General features: G+C 44.6%; 1 protein-coding gene across 2 annotated transcripts in view; it reads right to left on the reverse strand.

Moving 5' to 3' along the window:
* Window positions 1-27,360, reverse strand: part of DNMBP (dynamin binding protein) — a 135,096-nt gene that overhangs the window by 88,211 nt on the left and 19,525 nt on the right. For both annotated transcript variants that reach the window (XM_034931272.3, XM_034931271.3), the window contains 2 exons: window positions 6,604-6,758; window positions 3,735-3,857 (listed from right to left, as the gene is read on the reverse strand). In XM_034931272.3, coding sequence (XP_034787163.2) covers window positions 3,735-3,857; window positions 6,604-6,748 — 268 coding nt within the window. In that variant the 5' untranslated portion in view covers window positions 6,749-6,758. The remainder of the gene's footprint in view (window positions 1-3,734; window positions 3,858-6,603; window positions 6,759-27,360) is intronic.

Below are 27,360 nucleotides of genomic sequence, written 5' to 3' on the forward strand. Positions count from 1 at the left end.
ATTATACATATATTTTTTCTCTTATTAATCCTAATGATACTTCTTAAAGGTAAGTAAGTAACAATGAACTAAAAAGGCACGCGGTAAAACACAGCAGATCTCAAACATTATCCCACATACTTTTTTTTTTTTTTTTTTTTTGAGATGGAGTTTCGCTCTTGTTGCCCAGGCTGGACTGCAGTGGCGCAATCTTGGCTCTCTGCAACCTCCAACTCCCGGGTTCTAGCAATTCTCCTGCCTCAGCCTCCCAAGTAGCTGCGATTATAGGTATGCACCATCGTGCCCAGCTAATTTTGTATTTTTAGTAAAGATGGGGTTTCACCATGTTGGCCAGGCTGGTCTCGAACTCCTGACCTCAGGTGATCCACCCGCCTAGGCCTCACAAAGTGCTGGGATTACAGGCTTGAGCTACCATGCCTGGCCCCACATACTCTTAAGGTTTCCAAATCCCCTCCTGACCTATTCCATCATCAACATTTCATTTACAGACACACTGATCTAATGGAAAAAGTGATTTTCAGTCTAGGAAGTTGAAGCGCCATCCCAAGCACTAGACTTAAAAAACAGGAAGCCTAGATGCAAGTCTGATAAACTATATCTGGCATAAAACAATACTTTCATTTTTTAGTGATTTTGTTTCCCACCAGTAAATACCTGTTGATGTGACTTGTCACGTATACAAAAAGAGAAATTAAAATCATTTGTGCACAAGCTAAGTTTCCCAGAAAAAGGCAAATTGCATAGGTATAACTAACTTCTCCATCCTCCAAGCCTTGTGTTTCCAAATTAAAAGACAGCTAAAAAAAAATGTGAAAGGCATAGAAGGAAAGCTGACTGGTCAGTGTGTTTACTGGCAGTAGATTATCACAGAGAGGAGAACAAGATAAAACCATGGATAATTAGTACATCTCATTCTAGTCTCTCTTTCCCAATGTATCCCCCTGCCCGCATCCTCTTCCTTTGGATTCCACTTACATCTTTAAGCTTATTAGGCTTAACTGGTTAAAAGGTAGTCAAGATAAAATCTACAGATTCCAGGTCCTGGCCTGACCTTGAGTCAGTCTTCAGACAGGTGACTCACGATGCCAGATTCTTTCTGAGAATCTCTCGGATGGCATGCTTCCTAAGAAAAGTCCATGCTACCCACATCCTTTGAACAGCTCAGCGGAAGCCACTGCACTCTTGTCCTTTCTCCATTCCATCAGATATGGACAACAGACTCCACTGGGAGAGCTACGAGTAAGGATAGATAAGGTCCCTGCTATAATCTCTTAATCTATTTCTGTCTACCTTCCCAACACTGATTAACAAGAAAGCATAGAGCTGAAGTAGAGACTGAGTATAAAGTGAAGTGTAAGAAACTCTCAAAACAACAGAGCGTGGTGGCGTTTTCTCTCATTAATACGTTTTTTTTTTTTTTTTTTGAAACAAGGTCTTGCTCTGTTGCCCAAGCTGGAGTGTAGTGTCGTAAACACAGCTCACTGCAGCCTCAACCTCCTGGGCTCAGGCTCCTGCCTCAGTTTCCTGAGTAGCTGGGACCACAGGCATATACCACTGGTATGCACCACCATGCCTGGCTAATTTAATTTTTTTTTTTTTTTTTTTTTGTAGAGACAACGTCCTGCCATGTTGCCCAGGCTGATCTCAAACTCTTGGGCTCAAGGGATACTCTTGCCTTTGGCCTCCCAAAATGCTAGGATTACAGGCATGAGCCACTATACCCAGCCTCTTATCAATCCTAATGATACTTCTTAAAGTTAAGTAAGGTCTGTAATCCCAGCTACTCGGGAAACTGAGGTGGTAGCATCACTTGAGGCTAGGAGTTTCAGACCAGCCTGGGCAACAACGTGAGACCCTGTGTCTTAAAAAATAAAACAAAATTTGTATAATAAAAAATAAATAATCCCAGCACTTTGGGAGGCCAAGGTGGGCAGATCACAACATCAGGAGTTCAAGACCAGCCTGACCAATATGGTGAAACCCCATCTCTACTAAAAATACAAAAATTAGCTGGGTGTGGTGGCAGGTGCCTGTAGTCCCAGCTACTTGGGAGGCTGAGGAAGGAGAATCGCTTGAACCTGGGAGGCGGAGGTTGCAGTGAGCCGAGATCATGCCAATGCACTCCAGCCTCGACAGAATGAGACTCCGTCTCAAAAAACAAACAAATAAATAAACAAAATAAAACAAAATCTAAAAATAAAGAAATTCTCAAAATAGATTTTGAGGATTAAGGTCAAAATCCATTATTCCATTCTTATCACTAAGGGTTAGAGAAGTTTGCTAGGTTTTTCTGGGTGTGTGTGTGTGTGTGGGTGTGTGTGTACATTATTTAAGAAATTAAGCCTGTCCCTTTTGTGCCATATGCCAAAGAGCAAGTAATGATATTAATAACACACCTAATAAGTTCTACTGTTTTGATGACTGAGTCATCACAAAATTGGATTGATCAGAAGCTTCTGTCTTTTAGACACTACTGGTTTCTCTGTTTATGCAGAATGGACTTAAGGATACTTGTTGAAATGGTTTATAGTTTGTTCATCTAATCAGAGTGCAAGAAGGGAGAAATACTTGGAAAATCACTGAGAGATAGCTATGACTACCTGTTTTAATTTATATTTATGTATTTATGTATTTATGTATTATTTATTTGAGACAGGGTCTCGCTCTGTCACCCAGGCTGGAGTGCAGTGATGTGATCATAGCTCACTGACGCTTCCAACTCAAGCGATCCTCTTGCCGCAGCCTCCTGAGTTGTTAGGACTATAGGTGCACACCACCACGCCTGGCTAAGTATGACTATCTGTTTTAAATCACTTCCTTTTAAACTGGCTCTGATAAGACAGTAGTAAAATGCGGATGTTTTGCACCTATCTCTTAATTTCCACATCAAAATTCCTGCTCTACTATTATACATTAATAAATGGTAGTATTGTTAGCAAAGCCGTACCCAGTTATTTTTTTTCTCCCTCCCCCCATGCCCCATATCAGTTTTTAAAAGAAAAAAAGAGAAATAAAGCCTGAAGTTGGTCAGGCGCAGTGACTCATGCCTGTAATCCCAGCACTTTGGGAGGCCGAGGCAGGCAGATTGTTTGAGCCTAGGAGTTCGAGACCAGCCTGGGCAATATGGCAAAACCCCATCTCTACCAAAAATACTAAAAATTAGCCCAGTGTGGTAGCACGTGCCTGCGGTCCCAGCTACTCATGAAGCTGAGATGGGAGGACTGCTTGAGCCTGGGAGGCAGAGGTGGCAGTGAGCTGAGATCGCACCACTGCACTCCAGCCTGGGCAACAGAGTGAGACTACTGTCTCAAAAAAAAAAAAAAAGAGAGAAACAGCATGAGCCTGAAGTGTGGCTATTGCATGGGGGCATTGGAAAGATAACCCTGGACTTAGAATATGATGAGTTCATATTCTGAGGCCAAGACTTACCACCTTCGGCCAACAGTCTTTGAATTTTGCTCTCATTATTTATAAAATACAGTTAATAATCCCCACTTTCCTACCTCCCAGGTCTGTGCTGAGGATCAAATGAGAATATATTTGTGAGAAAATACCTTGGAAATTGTAAAATGGTACTAAACTGTAAGGCATCATTACGTCCACGCTACTTTGGTATTGCCGAGGACTCTCTAGAGGTTAAGCCACTTCACAAATTCAAAAAGGATCTGGTTGTCGAAACGGGCAGACTCCAAAAATCTAATTTCAAATAGTCTACTATTTGATGAGCAGCTTACCTCGATGGAGGGGAAGATTATCCAACTCTTGGGATGTGAATTCACAAATGCACACAAACAGCCTCTCTCCCTCTTTTAGACTGGGAATGGTCACAATTTCCACAAAACTGCTGGGGAATTGTCCTGAAAATAAAAGCAAACATATTAAATTTTAATACTGAGATTTCTTTTCCCGTCTGTGTACAAGGACAAAAACTTTTCTTCTGAGTCCATGTATAGACCGTAACTTGAAAACTCAGGGAATACTCATAATTGGAGAATCTGTTGGAGAAGAAGTATAGTGCACAAAACTAGATGCATGCAGGACAGACAGAATGCAATTCAATTTGGTACGCATTTACTGGGGGCTGCTATATGCAAAGCACGCTGCAGAGGAAAACATAAGACAGTTTTGGTTTTCAAAGATCTAAAAACCTAGTTCAGACAAAGAGTCGAATTCAGACATAAATAATAATTCAATCCTGAAATCTGGTATCATAATGTAAGTACACAAATTGTTACGGAAGTTCAGAAAAGGTAGGTAATAGGTCAGGAAGAACGTAAAAAACTTCATGAAAACAATAGCATTTGAATCTGACGGTGGACAAGGTTTTAATAGGTGGTGGGAGAAAGACAGGGCCTGCCAGTTGGAAAGTATCAGAAAGTCTGATTGATTCTACTTTCTATCTCTGGGTATATTTATCTCCAGACCCACCACCTTGGTCCATGCCATCACCATCCCTCACCTGGATTACTGCAGCGACCTTCCAAATGCTTCCCTGCCTTCAGTTTTGTCTTTTCTATCATTCTTAAGTCTGCAGCAGTGAGTTTTCTAAAATTCAAATCTGATCATGTTCAAAGCACTTTCAGGGTTTCCCATTTTCTTCACTCCTTACCATGGCATACTCTGTCTCCCATGATCCAGCTTTTGCTCATCTCTCCAGCCCACCTTTCTCCCTCAACCACTCACACCTCATGCCCTACTAAACTTCTCTAGGTCCCCTGTGTTCTCACATTCCAGGGACCTTCAACAAGCAATCCTCTCTGCCTACCATCTTTCCTTGCTAACTCCTTCTCATCATTTTTGTCTCAGCTGAGATATCATTTCTACTGGGAAATAATTTATCTCCCAAATGTGGGTTAAGTGTCAACAGAGTGTGCTCGAAGGACTCCAACCCAGACTTACATAAATATGAGTATATGCAAGTTAAGGATTGGATTAACACAGATGCATGTGGTGTGGGAAAAGCTTCCACCCTTCCCTAGGCTTATTAATGAAAGAAATCGATGTGAACATATATCTTACAGAATAGAAGAAAGCTAACCAGGTGCGTGGAATGTGGGTGGTAGGTACCATGTAGGGTAAGGGATAACTTTAATAAATTTGGGCCAGCCATGGATCCAAGAAGGAGTGAACAGGATGAATCATGCTCCTTTGAAGAAAATGAAAGAAAGATCACTTCTCAGCCTTTTGCCTAAGATCAAGTGAAGAATGAAAGGGTAGAAAATGTTCAAAGAAGACAGCCAGAGGAAACAAGGTGGAGAGCACCTTGTGTTCCACAAATCATAAAGCTGGTTATGAAAAGCAGTAGTGCCGGGTGCGGTGGCTCACGCCTGTAATCCCAGCACTTTGGGAGGCCGAGGCAGGTGGATCATGACATCAGGAGATTGAGACCATCCTGGCTAACATGGTGAAACCCCGTCTCTACTAAAAATACAAAAAATTAGCCAGGCGTGGTGGCATGTGCCTGTAGTCCCAGCTACTCGGGAGGCTGAGGCAGGAGAATGGCATGAACCTGGGAGGTAGAGCTTGCAGTGAGCCGAGATCATGCCACTGAACTCCAGCCTGGGCAACAGAGCAAGACTCCGTCTCAAAAAAAAAAAAAGGAAAGCAGTAGTAAACAACAGGGTTATGAAGAAAGGAATAACATGTTTTGAGAAGAGGAATAATAGCACTGAACACAAAGGATAAAGACCTGGGAAGGGAAAGGGGGTGAAAGACAAAGACTTGGATAGAAACCTGGGCTGGGGCAGCTGGTGTCTAGTGGTGCAACCTCTTGAAGGAATCAACACAGAGAGATGGAATGGTAACAGAAATCTTCCCCTAACTGGTAGAGACCACATATGAATACAGTAGGAAAACACAAAAGGATTCTGAAATTTATTGACTTGGGCTTCCCATTTAGCTAGCTTTCTTTTCTTTCCTTCCTTCCTTCCTTCCTTTCTTTCTTTCTTTTCTTTCTCTTCCTCCCTCCCTACCTCCCTCCCTACCTCCCGTCCTTTCTTATTTATTTATTGAGATGGTGTCTTGCTATGTTGACCAGGCTGGTCATGAACTCTTGGCCTCAAGCAATCCTCCCATCTCAGCCTCCCAAAGTGCTGGGATTATAAGCATGACCCACCGTGCCCAGCCTTTATTTTTATTTTTATTATTTATTTACTTATTTAGAGACAGAGTTTCACTCTTGTCGCCCAGGCTGGAATGCAATGGCACAATCTCAACTCACTGCAATCTTCACCTCCTGGGTTCAAGCAATTCTCCAGCCTTGCCTCCTGAGTAGCTGGGATTACAGGCACGAGCCACCATACCCAGCAAATTTTGTATTTTTAGTAGAGACAGGGTCTCACCATCTCACCATGTTGGCCAGGCTGGTCTTGAACTCCTGACCTCAGGGGATCCACCCACCTCAGCCTCCCAAAGTGCTGGGATTATAGGCATGAGCCACTGTGCCCAGCTAGGAATAATTTTCTTTCTTTCTTTCCTTTTTTTTTTTTTTTTTTTTTGAGACAGGGTCTCACTCTGTTGCCCAGGCTGGAGTGCAGTGCCAGCCTTTATTTTTAATATGGAAAGAAGTCAGGGCCTGTGGTCCACTATGAGTCTCTTACTTACCTGTAACATCCTCCTTCTTTCCTAGAAGCCAAAATTCATCCACCACTGCCAGCACCTCAATAACATCTCCCACAAAGAGCGGCAGTTCTTCTGATACGCTAGGGCAGAAGTCAAAAATGGCTCGAACCACTGAGCCAGCCTCCATGTTTTATAACCTGGAAAGATAGATCAAGAGAAACAGAAAACATCAATATTTAAGACACTGCAATATAGATCTATTTCTTGGAATGATAAAGCTTAAGATACAAATATACTTAAAATGAAGCCAAAGCTAAGCAAATACGTTAGTACTTCCTATTTTATTTTTGAGACAGGGTCTCACTCCCATCGCCCAGGCTGGAGTGCAGTGGAGCAATCATGGCTCACTGTAGCCTTGACTTCCTGGGCTCAGGTGATTCTCCCAGCTCAGTCTCCCAAGAAACTTGGGCTACAGGCATGTGCCACCATGTCCAGCTAATTTTTTGTATTTTTACTACAGGCAGGGTTTCACCATGTTGCCCAGGCTGGTCTCAAACTCCTGGGCTGAAGCAATCTGCCTACCCTGGCCTCCCAAAGTGCTGGAATTACAGGCATGCTCCACTGTACGTGGCCTCATATTTTAAAATATCAAAGTTATTTCTCATTTCTTTTTCCTTTTTTGGGGGCCGGGGGAAACAGGTCTCGCTTTATCACCCAGGCTGGAGTGCAGTGGTGTGATCATAGCTCACTGCAGCCTCCAGCTCCTGGGCTCAAGTGATCCTCCTACCTCAGCTTTCTGAGTAGCTGGAACTACAGGCGCACACCACTGTGCCTGGCTTTTTATTTTTATTTTTTGAGATGAAATCTCGCTGTGTGTTCCACACTGGAGTGCAGTGGCACAATCTCGGCTCACTGCCACCTCTGCCTCCTGGCTCAGCCTCCCAAGTGATTCTCAAGGCTCAGCCTCCCAAGTAGGTAGGACTACAGGCATGCACCACCATGCCCAACTAATTTTTGTATTTTTAGTAGAGACAGGGTTTTGCCACATTGGCCAGGCTCATCTCAAACTCCTGGCCTCAAGTGATCTGCCCACCTCAGCCTCCCAAAGTGCTGGGATTACAGGCGTGGGCCACTGCCCGCGGCATTTATTTATTTATTTATTTATTTTTTTTTTTTGTAGAGATGAGATCTACTTTGTTACCCAGGCTAGTGTTGAACTCCTGGCTTCAGTGATCCTCCTGCTTTGGCCTCCCAAAGTGTTAGGATTCCAGGCATGAGCCACCACACCTGGTCTAATTTAAAAATAATAATTTCCTCATATATTTTTCATTTGGACCGCAAAGGAATTCAGGAACAAAACAAAACAAAACAAAACAAAAACCCTAGACCTCTCAGTGATAGAAAAGATTCAAGTGTCAGCAAATGTAGGCTTTTCAGAATGCCTGAAGAGGGCAGTAAGGAAATTAACATTTTTAAAACACCAGACAACATGGTAATTTTAAAATACAATACTTTAAAAAGTAGAGATTTTAAATATGGCATTTTATTCCCCATAGATCTTAAAGATTAGGATACTAAGGCTCAGTATAGTTAGAAAACATTATTTGTCCAAGATCACAGTGCTCACAGCAGCAGGGCCAGGACTCAAACTGAGGGCATTCTGGTTACTACCTACTGAGACTATCTGCAAACAAATGTACCACAACCTGAAGAACAGCAGCAGAACCATGCCTCAAAGGCCTAGATGGAAAACCTGTTGGGGGCTGGCGCGGTGGCTCGCACCTGTAATCCCAGCACTTTGCGAGGCCGAGGCGGGCAGATCACCTGAGGTGAGGAGTTTTGAGGCCAGCCTGGGCAACATGGTGAAACCCCGTCTCTACTAAAAACACAAAAATCAGTCAGGCACGGTGGTGGGTGCCTGTAATCCCAGCTACTTGGGAGGCTGAGGCAGGAGAATCACTTGAACCTGGGAGGCCGAGGTTGCAGTAAGCCAAGATCGCACCATTCATTGCATTCCAGCCTGGGTGACGGAGTGAGATTCAGAAAAGGAAAAAGGAAAAGGAAAGGGAAAACCTATTGAATGGCTCATGCCTATAATCCTAGCACTTCGGGAGACTAAGGCTAGAGGATCAATTGCAGTCAGGAGTTCAAGACCAACCTGGGCAACACAGCAAGACTTCACCTCTATTTTATAAAAAAAAAAGTTAGAAAAGTAAAAATCTGTAAGAAAGGAAGAAAGGACTATGTAGATGGCACCTCCAGACAAGATTTAGCATCCTATGCCAGATCAAGTATATGTTTTCGGTTCACAGAAGTCAGTGGCCCAACCCCGGAGAGTATCCTTGTACTGTTACGGTGTCTGTGCTATAATAAGACGATGTGTTCATTACCTTGATGCATGTGGCTGGGGAACCTATGTATGTATTGAAGCAGCAGAAAGAGGGGACATAAGTAGTGGACATCCATCCCTCTGTAGACAATCAGCCTTGATGACAGCTACATTTCTCCCTAGGTCTCTTAAAGGAGCAGCTGAAGATCACCAGAGTATCCAGGCCTGAAATCTATTTTTCTTTTCTTTTCTTTTTAGAGATGGGGTCTTGCTCTGTTGCCCAGGCTGGAGTGCAATAATAGCTCACTGCAGCCTTGAACTCCTGGGCTCAAGTGATCCTCCTGCCTCAGCCTCCCAAGTACAAGTCTATTTTCAGCCATCTCAAGTACTTATTTGGTCTTGGTAGAGATGAATGAGGACTCTACCTTCCATCTCACATACAACCATCATCACATCAAAAAGCATGAAGTGCCTACTTACAAAAAAAGAAAAGGTAGTGGTAGCTCTGTTAATTTTATTTATTTATGAGACAGGGTCCTATTCTGAGGCCCAGGCTGGAGTGCAGTGGCTCACCGTAGCCTCGATATCCAGGGCTCAAGCAATCTTCCCACCTCAGCCTCCTGGGTACATATGGCTACAGGTATGCATAACCATGCCCAGCTAATTTTTTTTGTACCTTTTTGTAGAGACAGGGTTTTACTATGTTGCCCAGGCTGGTCTCAAACTCCTGGGCCACCCACCTTGGCCTCCCAAAGTGCCAGGGGGTTACAGGGAGAAGCCACCATACCTGACCTCTGTTAATTTGTAATCCAGCCAGGCACGGTGGCTCACGCCTGTAATCCCAGCACTTTGGGAGGCTGAGGCGGGTGGATCACCTGAGGTCAGGGAGTTCGAGACCAGCCTGACCAACATGGAGAAACCCCATCTCTACTAAAAATACAAAATTAGCCTGGCGTGGTGGTGCATGCCTGTAATCCCAGCTACTCGGGAGGCTGAGGCAGGAGAATCACTTCAACCCAGGAGGCGGAGTTGCAGTGAGCCAAAATCACACCATTGCACTCCAGCCTGGGCAACAAGAGCAAAACTATGTCTCAAAAAAAAAAAAAATATATCCAAGAAAACACTGATGTGGATAAACATATTAGGCATATAATAAATCATTTAGTATATTAATATGGAGTACCTAGAAGATGTTAATAAATCATGCTACACAAACATTACCTATTTAATTTGTACTGTCAAGCAAAAGTAGGTTATCTTTGTGTTACTTATTATAGACTTTTTGTCTATAATAAGATGACCTGAGTCCACAGTGGAAAAGAGAAGTGGTAAGTGGGTATTTCCCACAGATGTTACTAACACATTTTCTCTAAGTATTACCAAAAAAAATCTAATTATAATTACATGCTGAAGAGGCAGCATATATGAATGTAAAGCACTAGGCTTCTGTAGTCAGACGGACCCAGGTCCACAGGCCAGCTCCACTATTTATTAGCGATTTCACCTTGGACATCTTACTTAAACTCTCTGGGCTTCAGTTTCCTCATCCAGAAAAATGGAGATAATCATACTTTCATAATAACCATCAAGACTATTACAGTTATAACAGTGCCTAACATTCATTGAGTACTTCCTAGGTACATGCATTTACCATGTACTTCCCTGAGTCCTCGCAAGGACCCTATCATATGTTATTGGTTCCCATTTGGCAGGTGGGGACACGGGATCAGAGAGATGATAGCTGTCCAAGGTCACATAGTAAGTCAGAGGTGTAATGGGAACCCAAATCTGTCTGTCTCCAAAGCCTTAACCAGTATGCTAACAGTGTGAAAGCACCTAGGTCAGGGCTGGTATAGTAGCTGCTCAATAAACATTAGTCATTATTACAAAGCATCATTTCCATAATCAATTGCAAGCTCAAATTTGTGTCACTGATATAGCATCATCAGAGAATGTGCTATTTCAAACATATAAACACTACGGAGCTTACCATTTCAACATGTCAAAACCTGGTTAACTTTGATTGTTTAAAAATAGACACACTCCAGACTTCCCTGACTTCTTTATTAGAAGACCTTGAACATGACTTACTCTTTGGCTGATGGGTCCAAGTTCATTATTAAGACTACACATTACTGTATTAAGCTGTGATACACAATACTAGCACTGTCTATCTTTTAGGCCTTTCTCTTTCAACGTCAGCTTACCCTCTGCTCTCCTCTGTCAACTTTTCCACGCCCTTGCTATATTGCTGTTTATGATCTGCTACGGAGGGGAGACCACACGCATACTACCAAAATTATGTAAAGTTCCTAGATAAATAAAAGTAAACAAGCTCTAAATGCGAGGCTAACAAACTCTACTGTGGTGGGAAAGGACACATGTTCGTGGTAGAGTTTTTCAACAGTTATTTTCATGTGCACTGAGGCCCCTTTCTTACTTTCTGGCTGTCTTCCAGAGGACTGAAGTTGCCAGATGTCAGATTTCCACATAAGGGTGGTGTCCTAAGTATTTTCTTAAAAAAAAAAAAAAACCACACATAATGTCGTGCAAACTTCTTAGCCATCTAGATGTTTATGTTATTAAAACTATTCCTTAACCTTCGGCCAAATTAGATACTATTTTTCTTCTTATACTACATTTTCTCAAATTTCATCTATCAGACTAGATATATCTAATTATCTAAAATATCAAGTAAAGAATTAGCATAAACCCCATATAATTACTTAGAGAACTACCCCATTACACAAAGGGAGTAATGCTTGTAATCTGAAAGAGTTAAAGCTTCTCCCAGAGAACCGTTTCACTCTACCAGAAAATGACTCAGAAGAGAGGAGAATCTGGCTCAATAAATACTTTTACTGACTGACCTCCTACTCCATTGGAATGAGTGCGTAATCACTGAGGAGCACACACCCTAGAAGGGTACTGAAGTCACGGCCTCGCTAAATTACATGATTCATGTGTGAGACCCAAAAGTATGTATAATATGACGAATCTCATCTGTCTTCTCTGCCCTGTATACCCTATGAAAAGCAGCTACTCTTATTCATGCCAGGGCCATTTTAGAAGCCTGAGCATATATTTTGAAACAATCATAAATGGCTTCTATAAGCTGTTCCACCAACTCCAGATAGAAGTAAAAAGAACTGCAGAGGAAATCAGAACACAGATGGGCTTGAGAGAATGCCGAGGAAATTACTGCTTATATGGCATGATTTCAGGGACAGCAGAGAAATTTGCTATGAAAACACCATCTTCTTCCCTTGCTGGTGAACGCCTATCTTTCCACCTTTAGAGAGTCATTCTGCATTTGAAATATAGATATCTTTGGAAAGAAAATTCTTCAAACCCTTTTAGCATGTAAACTCTGTGAAGGAAGAGATTTATTTCATTCACTGGTCTACAGCAGTGCCTGGCACATAAAATATTTTCAGATTTTTGATGAACAAATGATTTGTTGAAGTTTGGGAAAATATATGAAACTCTTTTTTTATTCTTATCTTTTAAAAATTTTTTTCCAATAATCCAACCTGTCACAATATATGAAACTATTCATATCAAAATCTCAAGTTTTACTTACCTAAAACTAAATTAACCATCTCTTCCCCAAAAATAGTTTTACCTTCCAGCTTGTCTATCTATGTATGGCACTGGCAACAGTGCCATAGCAATGTCATAGAAATCTTCCAGGTCAAGCATTAATATCTTGGATTTCTTCATCCTCTATGGCAGACGGTACACTAAGAACAACAGCTACTGTATGATTATCTACCAAGTGTCAGACACTGATCTAGGAGCTTAAATCCTCACGACTCCGCAACGTAGACAGCAAGTCTCCAAAGCCAGGGTGCCTGCATTCCAATCCCAGCACCACCACTGAGCAATTTACTCAATCTCTTTAGCTGACAAATAGCTAAACCAGAACCCGAATTCAGGCCTGTTTGATTCCCATGCCCACGTTCTTTTTACGGCAAACATCGCTTTTCTTAAACTTCATTGGTTCTTCCTTCAACATTCTCTAGACTTCCATTTTTCTGTTTCTCCAACATTTAACTATGAAAATTTTCAAACAGCGAGGTTGAAAGAATTTTACACCCACCACCTAGATTCTAGCATTAACATCTTACTGCAGTTACTTTATCACATATTATCTATCCCTTTATTCGTTTATCAATTTGTGTTATTTTTTGGATGCATTTCAAATATATATATTTTTTATTTTGATGCACTTCAAAATAAATCATAAACATTTCCCACCAAACTCTGACATATATATCTTAACTGGAGTCCAATATTTGTTTACAGTTTTTGTTGTTGTTTTTTTCTTTTTTGAGACAGGGTCTCTGTCACCTAGGCTACAGTGCAGTGGCGTGATCTTGGCTTACTCTAACCTCTGCCTCCCAGACTCAGGTGATCCTCCCACCTCAGCCTCCTGAATATCTGCGATCACAGGTGTGTACCACCACACCTGGCTAATTTATTTACAGAGGTGAGGTTTTGCCATGTTGCCCAGGCTGGTGGTCTTGAACTCCTCAACTCAGGTGCTCTGCCCTCCTCGGCCTCCCAAATTGCTGGGATTACAGGCGTGAGCCACCACGCCTGGCCAGCAGTTTATTTTTATTTTTGTTTTTTTAAAGTACCTTTTTCCTCTCCCTACTGGCCAAGGAATTACAAATTCTGGATTTTAACAGAATTGCAGTTCTGTTTTCCCCACTAAAATGGCAGTAAATCTGATTAATCTTTCTAAAATGTCAATTTATATATATAACACAGTTGGATGAGAATTTACAGGTCCTCCTATTTTCTATAATTCATACATTCAATGAATATTTATCAAGCCAAATGGCATCAACCAAAGCCCTATGCAAACTAAAAATCTGGCTTGACTGGGTAAGCTAATCATTTGATGACCCTTCACCCAACATTCTAGGTATTTATTCTCTAATCCTGTTGGTGGCGGACAGTAGCGTTTAGAGTCTCCTCTATTGTCCTAAGCAATTCAACTCCTATCACCAAGTATCTACCCAACTGGGAAAAAAATAAAGCCTGAGCACTAACCTCAAAAGGAGACACTCACTCAGTCTTACCCATTCAATCTGGGGGTCGGGGAAGGACTCAAATCTGCAGTGACTTTTTTTGTGCCTCAAGGATATTTTAATACTTTCTACGGACTAAAGCCTTTGGCAGTTACCTATTAATCCAGCTTTGCTCCAATGATGTGTCCAGGAACCTTCCTGGTGTTGTGTGGGAGATAAGTTACAGTCCCTGCACCCAAGAAGCTTAGTTTAGTCCCCACCAATTCCCAAAACATGTTCTGAGGACACTAATCTTTGTGCTCCAAGACACAAGAGCTCCATGATCATGATAAACTCCAGGAAGGCTATAAACCATATTTTCTTCTTAGAGGAGCATTTAAAAATTAGCATATTAAAGACTGAAACAATTTGGCAAGAATCCTTTTCAATCTGGCATTTCTAACTTGTCTGGCCACAGCATGCCGTTTTCAGGCCCCACTTCAGATTTGTGTAACCTTGTCCCACTCCACTTGTCATTCATAAATAATATTCAGGGCAGTCCCATCCAAACAAAATGTCTCAGCTCCCATAAGGCACTGTCCGCTCAGAACTTGTTTTTTGGTTTACTGCTGTTTATTTCCTCCATGGTCAGTCCCACATATTTAAACACTTTCCACACCTGGAGTACTTCCCCCAAATGATGCCACCTCTCCTGCTCAGGTCCACTCATTTGCCATGTCTTAAGTCCTGCGGCCCTTGCTCTTATATCATCCATCTTGCAGATTTGTGAGACATTGGACTGGACATGTAAAAGTTAAAAGCCATGAGAGTAAATGTATCAGAGAAAACATATTCAGAAATAAAATAAAATTTACAATGTAGGGCTGGGTGCGGTGGCTCAGGCCTGTAATCTCAGCACTTTGGGAGGCTGAGGCAGGCGGATCATCTGAGGTCAGGAGTTCAAGACAAGCCTGGCCAACGTGGCGAAACCCTATCTCTACTAAAAATATAAAAAAATTAGCCAAGTGTGGTGATGCATGCCTACAATCCCAGCTACTCAAGAGGCTGAGGCAGGAGAATCGTTTGAACCCAGAAGGCAGAGGTTGCAGTGAGCCAAGATTGGGCCATTGCACTCCAGCCTGGGCAACAGAGTAAGACTCCGTCTCAAAAAAAAAAAAAAAAAAAAAAGTTACAATATGTATCACTGTAAAGTGCTACAACACAGATGAACCTTGAAGACATTAAGCTAAGGCTGGCCTCAGTGGCTAATGCCTGTAATCTTAGCACTCTGGGAGACCAAGAGGAGAGGATCACTTGAGCCCAGAAGGGCAACATAGTGAGAACCCAACTCTACAAAAAATTAGAATTAAAAAAAAAAAAAATTGATCTGTCATGTCTAGGCAATTTTAAGAACTGCAAATTCCCTCTCCCGTCTCCCTCTCCCGTCTCCCGTCTCCCTCTCCCGTCTCCCTCTCCCGTCTCCTGTATCCCGTCTCCCTCTCCCTCTCCCTCTCCTTTCCACGGTCTCCCTCTCATGCCGGGCCAAAGCTGGACTGTACTGCTGCCATCTCGGCTCGCTGCAGCCTCCCTGCCTGATTCTCCTGCCCCAGCCTGCCGAGTGCCTGCGATTGCACTCACGCCGCCACGCCTGACTGGTTTTCGTGTTTTTTTGGTGGGTTTCACTGTGTTGGCCGGACTGGTCTCCAGCTCCTAGCCGCGAGTGATCCGCCAGCCTCGGCCTCCCGAGGGGCCGGGATTGCAGACGGAGTCTCGTTAACTCAGTGCTCAATGGTGCCCAGGCTGGAGTGCAGTGGCGTGATCTCGGCTCGCTACGGCCTCCACCTCCCAGCCGCCTGCCTTGGACCCCCAAAGTGCGGAGATTGCAGCCTCTGCCCGGCCGCCACCCCGTCTGGGAAGTGAGGAGCGTCTCTGCCCGGCCGCCCATCGTCTGGGATGTGAGGAGCCCCTCTGCCTGGCTGCCCAGTCTGGAAAGTAAGGAGCGTCTCTGCCCAGCCGCCATCCCACCTGGGAAGTGAGGAGTGCCTCTCCCCGGCCGCCATCCCATCTAGGAAGTGAGGAGCGTCTCTGCCCGGCCGCCCATCGTCTGAGATGTGGGGAGTGCCTCTGCCCTGCCGCCCCGTCTGGGATGTGAGGAGCGCCTCGGCCAGGCCGCGACCCAGTCTGGGATGTGAGGAGCGTCTCTGCCCGGCCGCCCCGTCTGAGAAGTGAGGAGACCTTCCGCCTGGCAACCGCCCCGTCTGAGAAGTGAGGAGCCCCACCGCCCGGCTGCCACCCCGTCTGGGAAGTGAGGAGCGTCTCCGCCCGGCAGCCACCACGTCCAGGAGGTAGGTGGGGGTCAGCCCTCCGCCAGGCCAGTGCCCCGTCCGGGAGGGAGGTGGGGGGTCAGCCCCCTGCCCGGCCAGCCGCCCCGTCTGGGAGGGAGGTGGGGGGGCTCAGCCCCCCGCCCGGCCAGCCGCCCCATCCGGGAGGTGAGGGGCGCCTCTGCCCGGCTGCCCCTACTGGGAAGTGAGGAGCCCCTCTGCCCAGCCAGCCGCCCCGTCCGGGAGGGAAGTGGGGGGGTCAGCCCCCCGCCTGGCCAGCCGCCCCATCCGGGAGGGAGGTGGGGGGGTCAGCCCCCCGCCCGGCCAGCCGCCCCGTCCGGGAGGGAGGTGGGGGGCTCAGCCCCCCACCCGGCCAGCCACCCCGTCCGGGAGGTGAGGGGCGCCTCTGCCCGGCTGCCCCTACTGGGAAGTGAGGAGCCCCTCTGCCCGGCCAGCCGCCCCGGCCGGGAGGGAGGTGGGGGGGGGTCAGCCCCCTGCCCGGCCAGCCGCCCCGTCCGGGAGGGAGGTGGGGGGGTCAGCCCCCCACCCGGCCAGCCGCCCCGTCTGGGAGGTGAGGGGCGCCTCTGCCCGGCCGCCCCTACTGGGAAGTGAGGAGCCCCTCTGCCCGGCCAGCCGCCCTGTCCGGGAGGGAGGTGGGGGGTCAGCCCCCCACCCGGCCAGCCGCCCCATCCAGGAGGGAGGTGGGGGGGTCAGCCCCCCGCCCGGCCAGCCGCCCCGTCCGGGAGGGAGGTGGGGGGCTCAGCCCCCCACCCGGCCAGCCACCCCGTCCGGGAGGTGAGGGGCGCCTCTGCCCGGCCGCCCCTACTGGGAAGTGAGGAGCCCCTCTGCCCGGCCACCACCCCGTCTGGGAGGTGTACCCAACAGCTCATTGAGAACGGGCCATGATGACAATGGCGGTTTTGTGGAATAGAAAGAAGGGGGAAAGGTGGCGAAAAGATTGAGAAATCGGATGGTTGCCGTGTCTGTGTAGAAAGAGGTAGACATGGTAGACTTTTCATTTTGTTCTGTACTAAGAAAAATTCTTTTGCCTTGGGCTCATGTTGATCTGTGACCTTGCCCCCAACCCTGTGCTCTCTGAAACATGTGCTGTGTCCACTCAGGGTTGAATGGATTAAGGGTGGTGCAAGATGTGCTTTGTTAAACAGATGCTTGAAGGCAGCATGCTCGTTAAGAGTCATCACCACTCCCTAATCTCAAGTACCCAGGGACACAAACACTGCCGAAGGCCGCAGGGTCCTCTGCCTAGGAAAATCAGAGACCTTTGTTCACTTGTTTATCTGCTGACTTTCCCTCCACTATTGTCCTGTGACCCTGCCAGATCCCCCTCTGCGAGAAACACCCAAGAATGATCAATAAAAAAAAAAAAAAAAGAAAAAAAAAATTAGCTGGGCGCAGTGGCAGGTGCCTATAGTCTCAGCTATTCAGGAAGCTGAGGTGGGAGGGTTGCTTGAGCCCAGGAGATTGAGGCTGCCATGAACAGTGTTTGTGCCACTGCATTCCAGCCTGAGCCACAGAGTGAGACCCTGTCTTAAAAAAAAAGATATTAAGCTAAGTGAAATCTGCCAGACACAAAAGGACAAATACTGCATGAATGAGGTACACAGAGGGGTCAAATTCATAAGAGATTAAAAGCTGAATGGTGGTTGCCAGGGGGTAGGGGCGAGAAGAGGAGATAGGGAGTATGTAATGGGTACAGCATTTCAGTTTAGGAAGATAAAAAAAGTTCTGGAGATGAATGGTAGTAATGGTTGAAAAGCAATGTGAATTACTTAATGCCACAAAACTGTAAACTTAAAAATGGTTAAAATGGTAAATTTTATGTTATGTACACTTACCACAATAAAAAAAAATTTTAAGGTATGTCATAAAATGTGAATGTGAAAGAAGGCCTGGAGGACTCAATAATGTTTATTTTATTTTTTGAGACGGAGTCTAGCTCTGTTGCCCAGACTGGAGTGCAGTGGCTCAATCTCAGCTCACTGCAACCTTCACCTCCTGGGCTCAAGCAACTCTCGTGCCTCAGCCTCCTGAGTAGCTGGGATTACAGGTATGCACCACCACACCCAGCTAATTTTTGTATTTCTAGTAGAGATGGGGTTTCACCTTGTTGGCCAGGCTTGTCTCAAACTCCTGGCCTCAAGTGATCTGCCCGCCTTGGCCTCTCAAAGAGCTGGGATTACAGGTATGAGCCACTGTGCCTGGCCAGTAATTTTTATTAAGCAACATATCTTCAAGTCTGGACATACTTCATTAAAAAATCTCCTGAGATCACAAACTATAAACTTTTACCCTGATAGACACTGATATCAAACAGTTTAATAAGTAATTTCTAACGTGGCCTTTGGAATCAAAGTCTGAACTTGGCACAGATTGAGGATACTGAAAATCTGCCCTTTCAGGTCTGCCCCAGCCTACCCTGTGTTCCCGGAGGCTGGCCCACCAGAACTGAACAAGGCCTCCCCCATCTCTGGCTTTCAGTTGGGTTCAGCCAATGGATGGCACTGGCAGGAGGTCTGAAGGCAGAGGGACAGTGAGATTGTGATATTTACTCCCCTGGCTCTCTCCCTGCTGGGTTGTGAGTTGGCTGCGTTGTTCTATTAAACACCACAGCTACCATATGAAGACCTCCTCAAAACAGCTTTCTCTTGCATCAGGTAACCATTCCAACCCCCACCTCTTCAGGAGCAGGGTGGCTCTCCAGCTAGCCGTGACATATGGTACAATCCTTTGTTATTTTCCCTAAACTTCTCCATTCTGCTTTAAGTTGGACCTCTTCCAATTACCCAATTTGAGTGTGCCTTCTGTTTTCTGCTGGGCCCCTGAGTAATACATGCCCAAAAGGATGACTTGGATTTATGAGAACAATACATGAAAAGAATGGGGATGGCTAGGCGCAGTGGCTCACACCTATAATCCCAGCACTTTGGGAGGCAGAGGAGGGTGGATTGCTTGAGCCCAGGAGCTCGAGACCAGCCTGGGCAACATGGTGAAATCCTGTCTCTATAAAAACACAAAAATTAGCTGGGCGTGGTAGTGCATGCCTGTAGTCCCAGCTACTGGGGAGGCTGAGGTGGGAGGATAACTTGAGCCCAGGAAGTGGAGGCTGCAGTGAGCCTAGATCGTGCTACTGCAATCCAGCCTGGGCAACAGAGCGAGACCCTGTCTCAAAAAAAAAAATTAATAAATCAATAATAAAATAAAATAAAGAATTGAGCAAAGTATATGGAAAACTATAAAAATAGTTCCCTAAATCCACCATTCTAAATCCAGGTGAGAGATAAGAACTGGAGACATACATTTTGAAGGCTTAAAAAAATTTTAGAAAAATATTAATGCCTGGGTTCCCTGTACTCCCCTAAATTAGTCAATATATTCTTTCAAAAAGCACTGGTGAGGCTGGGCACGGTGGCTCACGCCTGTAATCCCAGCACTTTGGGAGGCCAAGACAGGCAGATCCCTTGGGCCCAGGAGTTCGAGTCCAGACTGGGCAACATGGCAAAACCCTGTCTCTACAAAAATATAAAAATTAGCTGGACGTGGTGGTGAACACCTGTGGTTCCAGCTACTCAGGGCGGGGGTATGGGGGAGCAGCTCTGAGGTGGCATTGCTTGAACTTGGGAAGTGGAGGTTGCAGCAAGCTGATCGCACTACTGCACTCCAGCCTGGGCGACAGAGCGAGACCCTGCCAAAAAAAAAAAAAAAAAATTCAAATTCTGGGGTCCCAGAACAAAACTTCTGAAGGGGTTTCCTTAACTGAAAGACAAATAACAGCTGTCTCTCCTTTCTTGCTTACTCTACCAGGGGAGACTGCCTACCTGGGAAGAGCTGGGAAAGAGATTCCCTTTCTGTAGGGACAGTCCAGCGGAGGTTCCTTCAAAAGAATATGCTTCCATGAGCATCCTTATGTTTTGGAACTGCTTTCCAGAAAACATTACCTTTCGGGAATGAGAATCCATTTAAAAAATCTCAGGTCCCAGCAATGAGAAGGAATATCTAACCTTAAAAGCAACTGCACATTTCTCTTGTCCTTGACAATACAAGAGCTCAAACAAGACAACACGAATGCTAAATGAGTAATTTTTTCCCTTCGCATGAAAGGACGAGAGGTGTCAGAAAATGAAGTCTAAATCTGCTTCAGGAAGGAAGGAAATGAGAGAAGCTAGGAAAACAGCACTTCCTCCTATGGTTTATGTCGCTGGAGTTCACTCTGGACAGAAGGTCAGCAGTCACAGCCAGGTTCCTCAGAGATTCTTCAGATAACTAGCAACAGATGAGGGAAAAGCAGGACCCCTCTTGGCCGCAGCATCCCCACATGGCTGAGAAGCATGGCCTGGGCCATCTGCTCTTCAACAGCGGCCTCCTACCCTGCGTGCCCCCAGGACCGCAGCACTGACTCACCACACAGACTCTGGTTCCACAGGGTACAGAATGTCGAACTGGAAGAACAAATGAAAACCCTGCGCTGGCTTAGGTGAGCTGACCAGAGAAACTAGGGTAGGAAAGTAAAGGAATCTGCTGTCCTATACTGTCTGAAACTACTTATATTGCAACACTTTGCTGATTTCAAACTTGGCCCAAGTTGGAAGGCAACAACTCCAGATGGAACAGGATACATGTCAGAGTTTCCACCAATCGTGGAAGGCCGTCTCAGTCCTTCTAGGATTTAAACTGAGCAACCCTTGTCTAAACCATCCAAACACTTCTATAAATTTTTTTTGTTTTACGAAAGACAGAATTTAAAATAAGAAAGCTTCAGGATTGACTCTCACAGTACAGTAGTTTTAACTAATTTACAGCTTCTATACCACCCATATTAAACTGCTGTTTTCCTTCCATTTTTAGCTCTTTTTTTAAAAAATTACTTCTATATCTCCACATCAGTTTTGTCTTTTTAATGAAACTGCACTGGTGGAGGGAGGTCCCAAGATTAATATTTCAGGACCTACAAAGTTTGAGGAAATTTACATTCAAGAAATATTTTCAAATGGGTTAACCTAGGAGTTCCTAAGTATCCTCTCAGATTCACATTTCTTAAATAATGCATGAATCTCAATTATGGGTGGAAATTTAAGAACCACTGACTCATAACTAAATAAACTGGACATGTCAGAGCTAAGTAGCTGAGCAACATATTAAAATTAACAGCTCCACTATGTTGCAGATGTAATACACATGACAGCAGTTGCAGACGTGCAGATTAAGTGAAACTATAAAGTGAAACTTTAGGGTGTGGCTATAGATAACAAAGAACACAATAAACGTGTAAAAACACGCAGTTTTTAAGACAGTTTCCAGAAGACACTAAGAAAATGTATTAACCCAGTGTTCCAAGTTGTGAGGACAAATGTTAGTGAGATCTGCAAGGCAGGCATCTTGTTTCTTTTTCTTATCTGTTTCAAGCACGAACTTGTGTTTCTGCTACAGAAGATTTAAAAAGACATGAGGAATTTCTCTACCTTTCAACCTATTTTTTTTGACATAGGGTCTCACTCTGTTGCCCAGGCTAGAGTGCAGTGATGATCGTGGCTCACTGCAGCCTTGACCTCCCAGGCTAAAGTGATTCTCCCACCTTAGCCTCACAAGTAGTTGGAACTACAGGCATGTGCCCCCACACCCAGATAATTAATTTACAAAATTTTTTCCTTTTTTGTGTACAGACAGGATTTCGTCATGTTGCCCAGGCTGGTCTTGAACTCGTGAGTTCAAGCAATCCTCCAGCCTCAGCTTCTCAAAAGTGCTGGGATTACAAGCATGAGCCACTGTGCCTGGCCTCAACCTATTTTAAGGTATAAAATATTCTTGATATTTTGGAAGAAAAATCAGGAAAAGAATTTAGAAAACTGAAGATTCTGAGGAAGAAAAATTGGGAGGAAACAAACTGTCCAATTGGAGTTAAAAATAGCTAAGATCATTAGCAGGGTAAGTGATTTTAGATCGTTTTAAGGAGTACCAACATTTGAGCACCATGGAAAACCAGGGACGAGCAGCTTTACACAAACAACAACAAAAACTGCAGTATTGCTTGCCTTTTATAGAAACTACAGCCACTATACTTGTAAATAAAATGTATATATAATTTCAAGATGAACCAGAGAATATGCCACAACACGGCAAACCCAATGAATGGCTGATTCTTTAGATGGTGTCAAAAGAACTCAGTGTCCTTCTTTTTTTGAGTCAGGGTCTCGCTCAGCCACCCAGGGGAGAGTACCTACCTGGGAAGAGCTGGGAAAGGGGTTCCCTTTTTGTAGGGGCTGTCAGGTGGAGGTTCCTTCAAAAGAATATGCTTCCACGAGCATCCTTATGTCTTGGAACTGAACTCTCCAGTTAACATTACCTTTTGGGAATGAGAATCCATTTAAAAAATCTCAAGTCCCAGCAATGAGAAGGAATATCTAACCTTAAAAGCAACTGCACATTTCTCTTGTCCTTGACAATACAAGAGCTCATACAAGACAACACGAAGGCTAAATGAATAATTTCTTCTCTTTGCATGAAAGGATGATAGGTGTCAGAAAGTGAAGTTTGGAGTGCAGTGACGCAATCTCAGCTCACTGCAACCTCTGCCTCCTGCACTCAAGTGATCCTCCGCCTCAGCCTCCCATGTAGCTGGGACCACAGGCATGCACCACTATGCCTGGCTAATTTTTTATATTTTTTGTAGAGACGGGTTTCATCATGTTGGCCAGGCTGGTCTCGAACTCCTGAGCTCAAGCAATCCGCCTGCCTCGCCCTCTTGAAGTGCTGGAATTACAGGTGTGAGCCACGGCGCCTGGCCTCTCAATGTCCTAGATGTTCAAGCCTTTTTTCCCTCTCTAAGACACAGAGGATATACATCTTTCTTATCCATTCAAGAAAGCAAAGGGGAATGTTCATGAGTGAAGTTAATGCTATTTCATGGAAAATCTTGACCCACATTAATTTATTAAAGTTCTGATTTAAAATGTTAGTTCTTAGCCAGATGCAGTGGTGTGTGCCTATAATTCCAGTTCTTTGGGAGGCCAAGGTGGGAGGGTTGCTTGAGGCCAGGAGTTCATGTCCAGCCTGGGCAACATAGCGAGACCCCATCTCTGGAAAAAAAAATTTAGTTCAGAGACTAACAGTATTGCCATGATATGTTCTGGTAAAGGACGGCTGCCCTTCACAAAAGCAAGGGAGAATTTATTTGGTGGGAAATGTGCCAAAATGATTCCAATTACTTTAAGCTGAATTTTGAAAAATAAAAAAGAAAAAGTACAAAGCCCCAGATATAAAACTGCAAGGCGTGAGCTGAGATCGTGCCACTGTACTCCAGCCTGGGAGACAGAGCAAGACTCTGTCTCAAAAAAAAAAAAAAAAAAAAAAAAAGCCTGCAAGGCAGGATAATATGCAGGATAATAGTTAATGAAGAAAATGGACAACAAACACAAGTGAGCTTGAAACAATCAGAGGTTAGGACATCCATACAGTATATCAAGGCCCAGAGTATGAGCAACAAAGTGAGGCTGAAATTATAATACAACAAAGTAAAAACAGTCTATGACTCTTGAGGTATGTTAGAACTCATCCCAAAATTCAACAGTGGGAAGGTTCACTTCATGTAAAAGAAATCTCTAAGGCCAGGCACGTGGCTCACACCTATAATCCCAGCACTTTGGGAGGCCGAGGCGGGCGGATCACGAGGTCAGGAGATCGAGACCATCCTGGCTAACACGGTGAAACCCCGTCTCTACTAAAAATACAAAAAAATTAGCCGGGTGTGGTGGCGGGCACCTGTAGTCCCAGCTACTCGGGAGGCTGAGGCGGGAGAATGGCATGAACCTGGGAGGCGGAGCTTTCAGTGAGCCGAGATCGCGCCACTGCACTCTAGCCTGGGCGACAGAGCAAGACTCCGTCTCAAAAAAAAAAAAAAAAAAGAAATCTCTAACAGGAGATGGCGGCACTAACATGACATGTAAAGAAAATAAGACCAGGCAGGGTGGCTCATGCTTGTAATCCTAGCATTCTGGGAGGCCGAGGCTAGGATCACCTGAGGCTAGGAGCTAGAAACCAGCCTGGGCAACATAGTGAGATCTCATCTCCACAACAAATAAATAATAAGAAGAAAATAATATATCCACATGAAAACCCATGAATCTGGGGATAAAACATTACGAAGAGTAGCTGGGATAAGATAAGAGTAGCTGGGATAAGGGAGAGGCTGGGTGCAGTGGTTCACGCCTGTAATCCTAGCACTTCGGGAGTCCAAGGCAGGTGGATCACCTGAGGTCAGGAGTTCGAGACCAACATGGCCAACATGACGAAACCCTGTCTCTACTAAAAATATAAAAATTAGCTGGGCATGATGGTGCGCACCTGTAGTCCCAGCTACTTGGGAGCTGAGGCAGGAGGATCACTTGAACCCAGGGGAGGTGGAGGTTGCAGTGAGCTGAGATCATGCCACTGCACTCCTGCCTTGGCAACAGAGTAAGACCCCATGTCAAAAAAAAAAAAGATGAAAGGAGAAAGAAGCAGGTGAGAGATTTATATTACAGACTGCTATGAGAGAGAACAAAAAGGATATTTTAATAATATTACAAAATTGATACAGAAACTAACAGTAGCATGTGGTAGTTGATATAAACTGGACTACTAACTTCCTAACAATTAGCAAATGCATATGATCACAGGTCGATTAATTAACTATGTCCTAGAGACTCCACAGACTTTTGCGGGGCCATCTAGGCAGCTAGCATGTCTGATCATTGGGATTCCTGCTCAGAGGCAGGTGGGGGAAATAGTTCACAACTTCACACCAGTTCTGCAGTGTTTCATTTTGCTTAAAAAAAAAAAATCATGAATAGTTGTTGAATTTTATCAAATGCTTTTCCTGCGTCCAATGAGATGACCATTTTCCCCCTTTATTCTGATGTCATAAGTTTAAATGTTAAATCAATCTTGCATTCCTGGGATAAATTCTACTTGCTTATGATGTATTATCCTCTTTAGAGACTTCAATTTTCAATTTGGTACTTTTTTGTTACAGATTTTTACACCTGTGCTCTCAAGGGTTATTAGTCTATAACTCCCTTTTCTTTAAATGTCCTTGTCAGATTTGCATATAAGGGTTAGTCTTGCTCTGTTCGTGCCTGGCCCACTGGGTACAGGAAAGGAAGAAGGGCTCCAATGATGCCTAAAATTAAGTTTTCCAATAGCCAGGTAGAGGGGAGCTTAGAATAGGTAAAATGAGATTTAGATAAGTAAATATCTAATGTCTTTACACCATAGTGTTATGAATTAGAATTCATACTAGCAACACTGAAACGAGACAAAGATCAGTGCATCATTTAACCACCATAATTCACAATTTGTCCCCACTCCTCTAGCAATATCTTGATATGTCTGACAATTTTTTTTTTTTTTTTTTTTTTTGAGACGGAGTCTTGCTCTGTCACCCAGGCTGGAGTGCAGTGGTTCAATCTTGGCTCACTGCAACCTCTGCCTCCTGGGTTCAAGTGACTCTCCTGCCTCAGCCTCCTGAGGAGCTGGGACTACAGGCATGAGCCACCATACCCGGCTAATTTTTATATTTTTAGTAGAGATGGAGTTTTACCATGTTGGCCAGGCTGGTCTCAAACTCCTGATTTGTCTGCCTCGGCCTCCCAAAAGTGCTGAGATTATGGGCACGAGCCACTGCACCCAGCCAACTTTTAGCCCTTTCTATACCCATGTCCATTCACCTCTATATTCAAACTTTTTCAGCTACTTCTTATTCTTATAATATATACTCTAGTAGACAGAACTGCTATTCAATAATCTTCACCCTCTTGTAGGAATTATATATCCTTTCAAGATGTGTAATTATATGTGTATAATAATGTATATCATTATGTATATCATTAATAGTCTACAAATATAGAATTGCATATCCATACCCTTTACTGTGTAATCATGCAGTGCCTCCCACTACAGGCAGAGTATGTTTCCCTGTCACATTTTGGTAGGACTTGGAGTGGAGTGGAGATGGCATAAGCACAGGCTTTCAGCCATTATTTTATGGTTTGGCCTGTCCTCTGGTGCTCCTGTAATCTGCCATTAGAAGAGCATGCCCCGAAAGCCCCTGGCTCTTTAGCCTGGGCCCCAGAATGAAGACAAGAAAAAACAGACTTGAGGCCAGGCGCAGTGGCTCACGCCTGTAATCCCAGCACTTTGGGAGGCTGAGGCAGGTGGATCACCTGAGGTCAAGAATTCGAGACCAGCCTGGCCAAGAAGGTGAAGCCCCATCTCTACTAAAAATACAAAAATTAGCCGGGTGTGGTGGTGGGCACCTGTGATCCCAGCTATTTGGGACACTGAAGCAGGAGAATCACTTGAACCTGGGAGGCGGAGGTTGCAGTGAGTCGAGATCGCGCCATCGCACTCCAGCCTGGGCAACAAGAGCGAAACTCTGTCTCAAAAAAAAGAAAAAACAGACTTGAACCCAAATGGAAGACTACAGGATTCAACCTAGTCTAGCTCAGATCAGCTAAACTGCTATGTACCCCCTCTTCTATTAAACTGCTATGTACCCCCTCTTCTATTAAACTGCCCCCTCTTCTATTAAACCCACACATAACTCTTATCATCTGAGTTAACTATTCTCTTTTGGATCCATCCCTGTTTCCTGTATGTCCTACAGGGCAGGGATTCTTTTTGTCTATTTTATTCACTGATGTCAATCAAGCACCTAGAGTTCTGCCTGATACACAGTAAGCCCTCCGTAAATATTTGCATGATGAATGGTTTAACATACTGAACTATCTTAATTTATACATCAAAACGTACATTCACATTCCCAGTGATCACACTATTCTTTCCCACAGAGGTACATGAGGTTTCACAGGACTTATTTCCAGGTTAGGAAGGTTGGGTTTTGTTTTTTGGGCAATTAGCGGCACCTGAAGATTTTTTAGTAGGCAGATACAATGGTTAAAATTAGGATTGGCTGGCTAGGCATGGTGGCTCATGCCTGTAATCCCAGCACTTTGGGAGGCTAAGGTGGGCAGATGGCTTGAGCTCAGGAGTTTGAGACCAGTCTGGGCAACATGGTGAAACTCATCTCTACTGAAAATACAAAAATTAGCTGGGCATGGTGGCGTGCAACCGTAGTCCC

This window comes from Pan paniscus, chromosome 8, assembly GCF_029289425.2.
Source record: "Pan paniscus chromosome 8, NHGRI_mPanPan1-v2.0_pri, whole genome shotgun sequence".
Taxonomy (NCBI): Eukaryota; Metazoa; Chordata; class Mammalia; order Primates; family Hominidae; genus Pan; species Pan paniscus.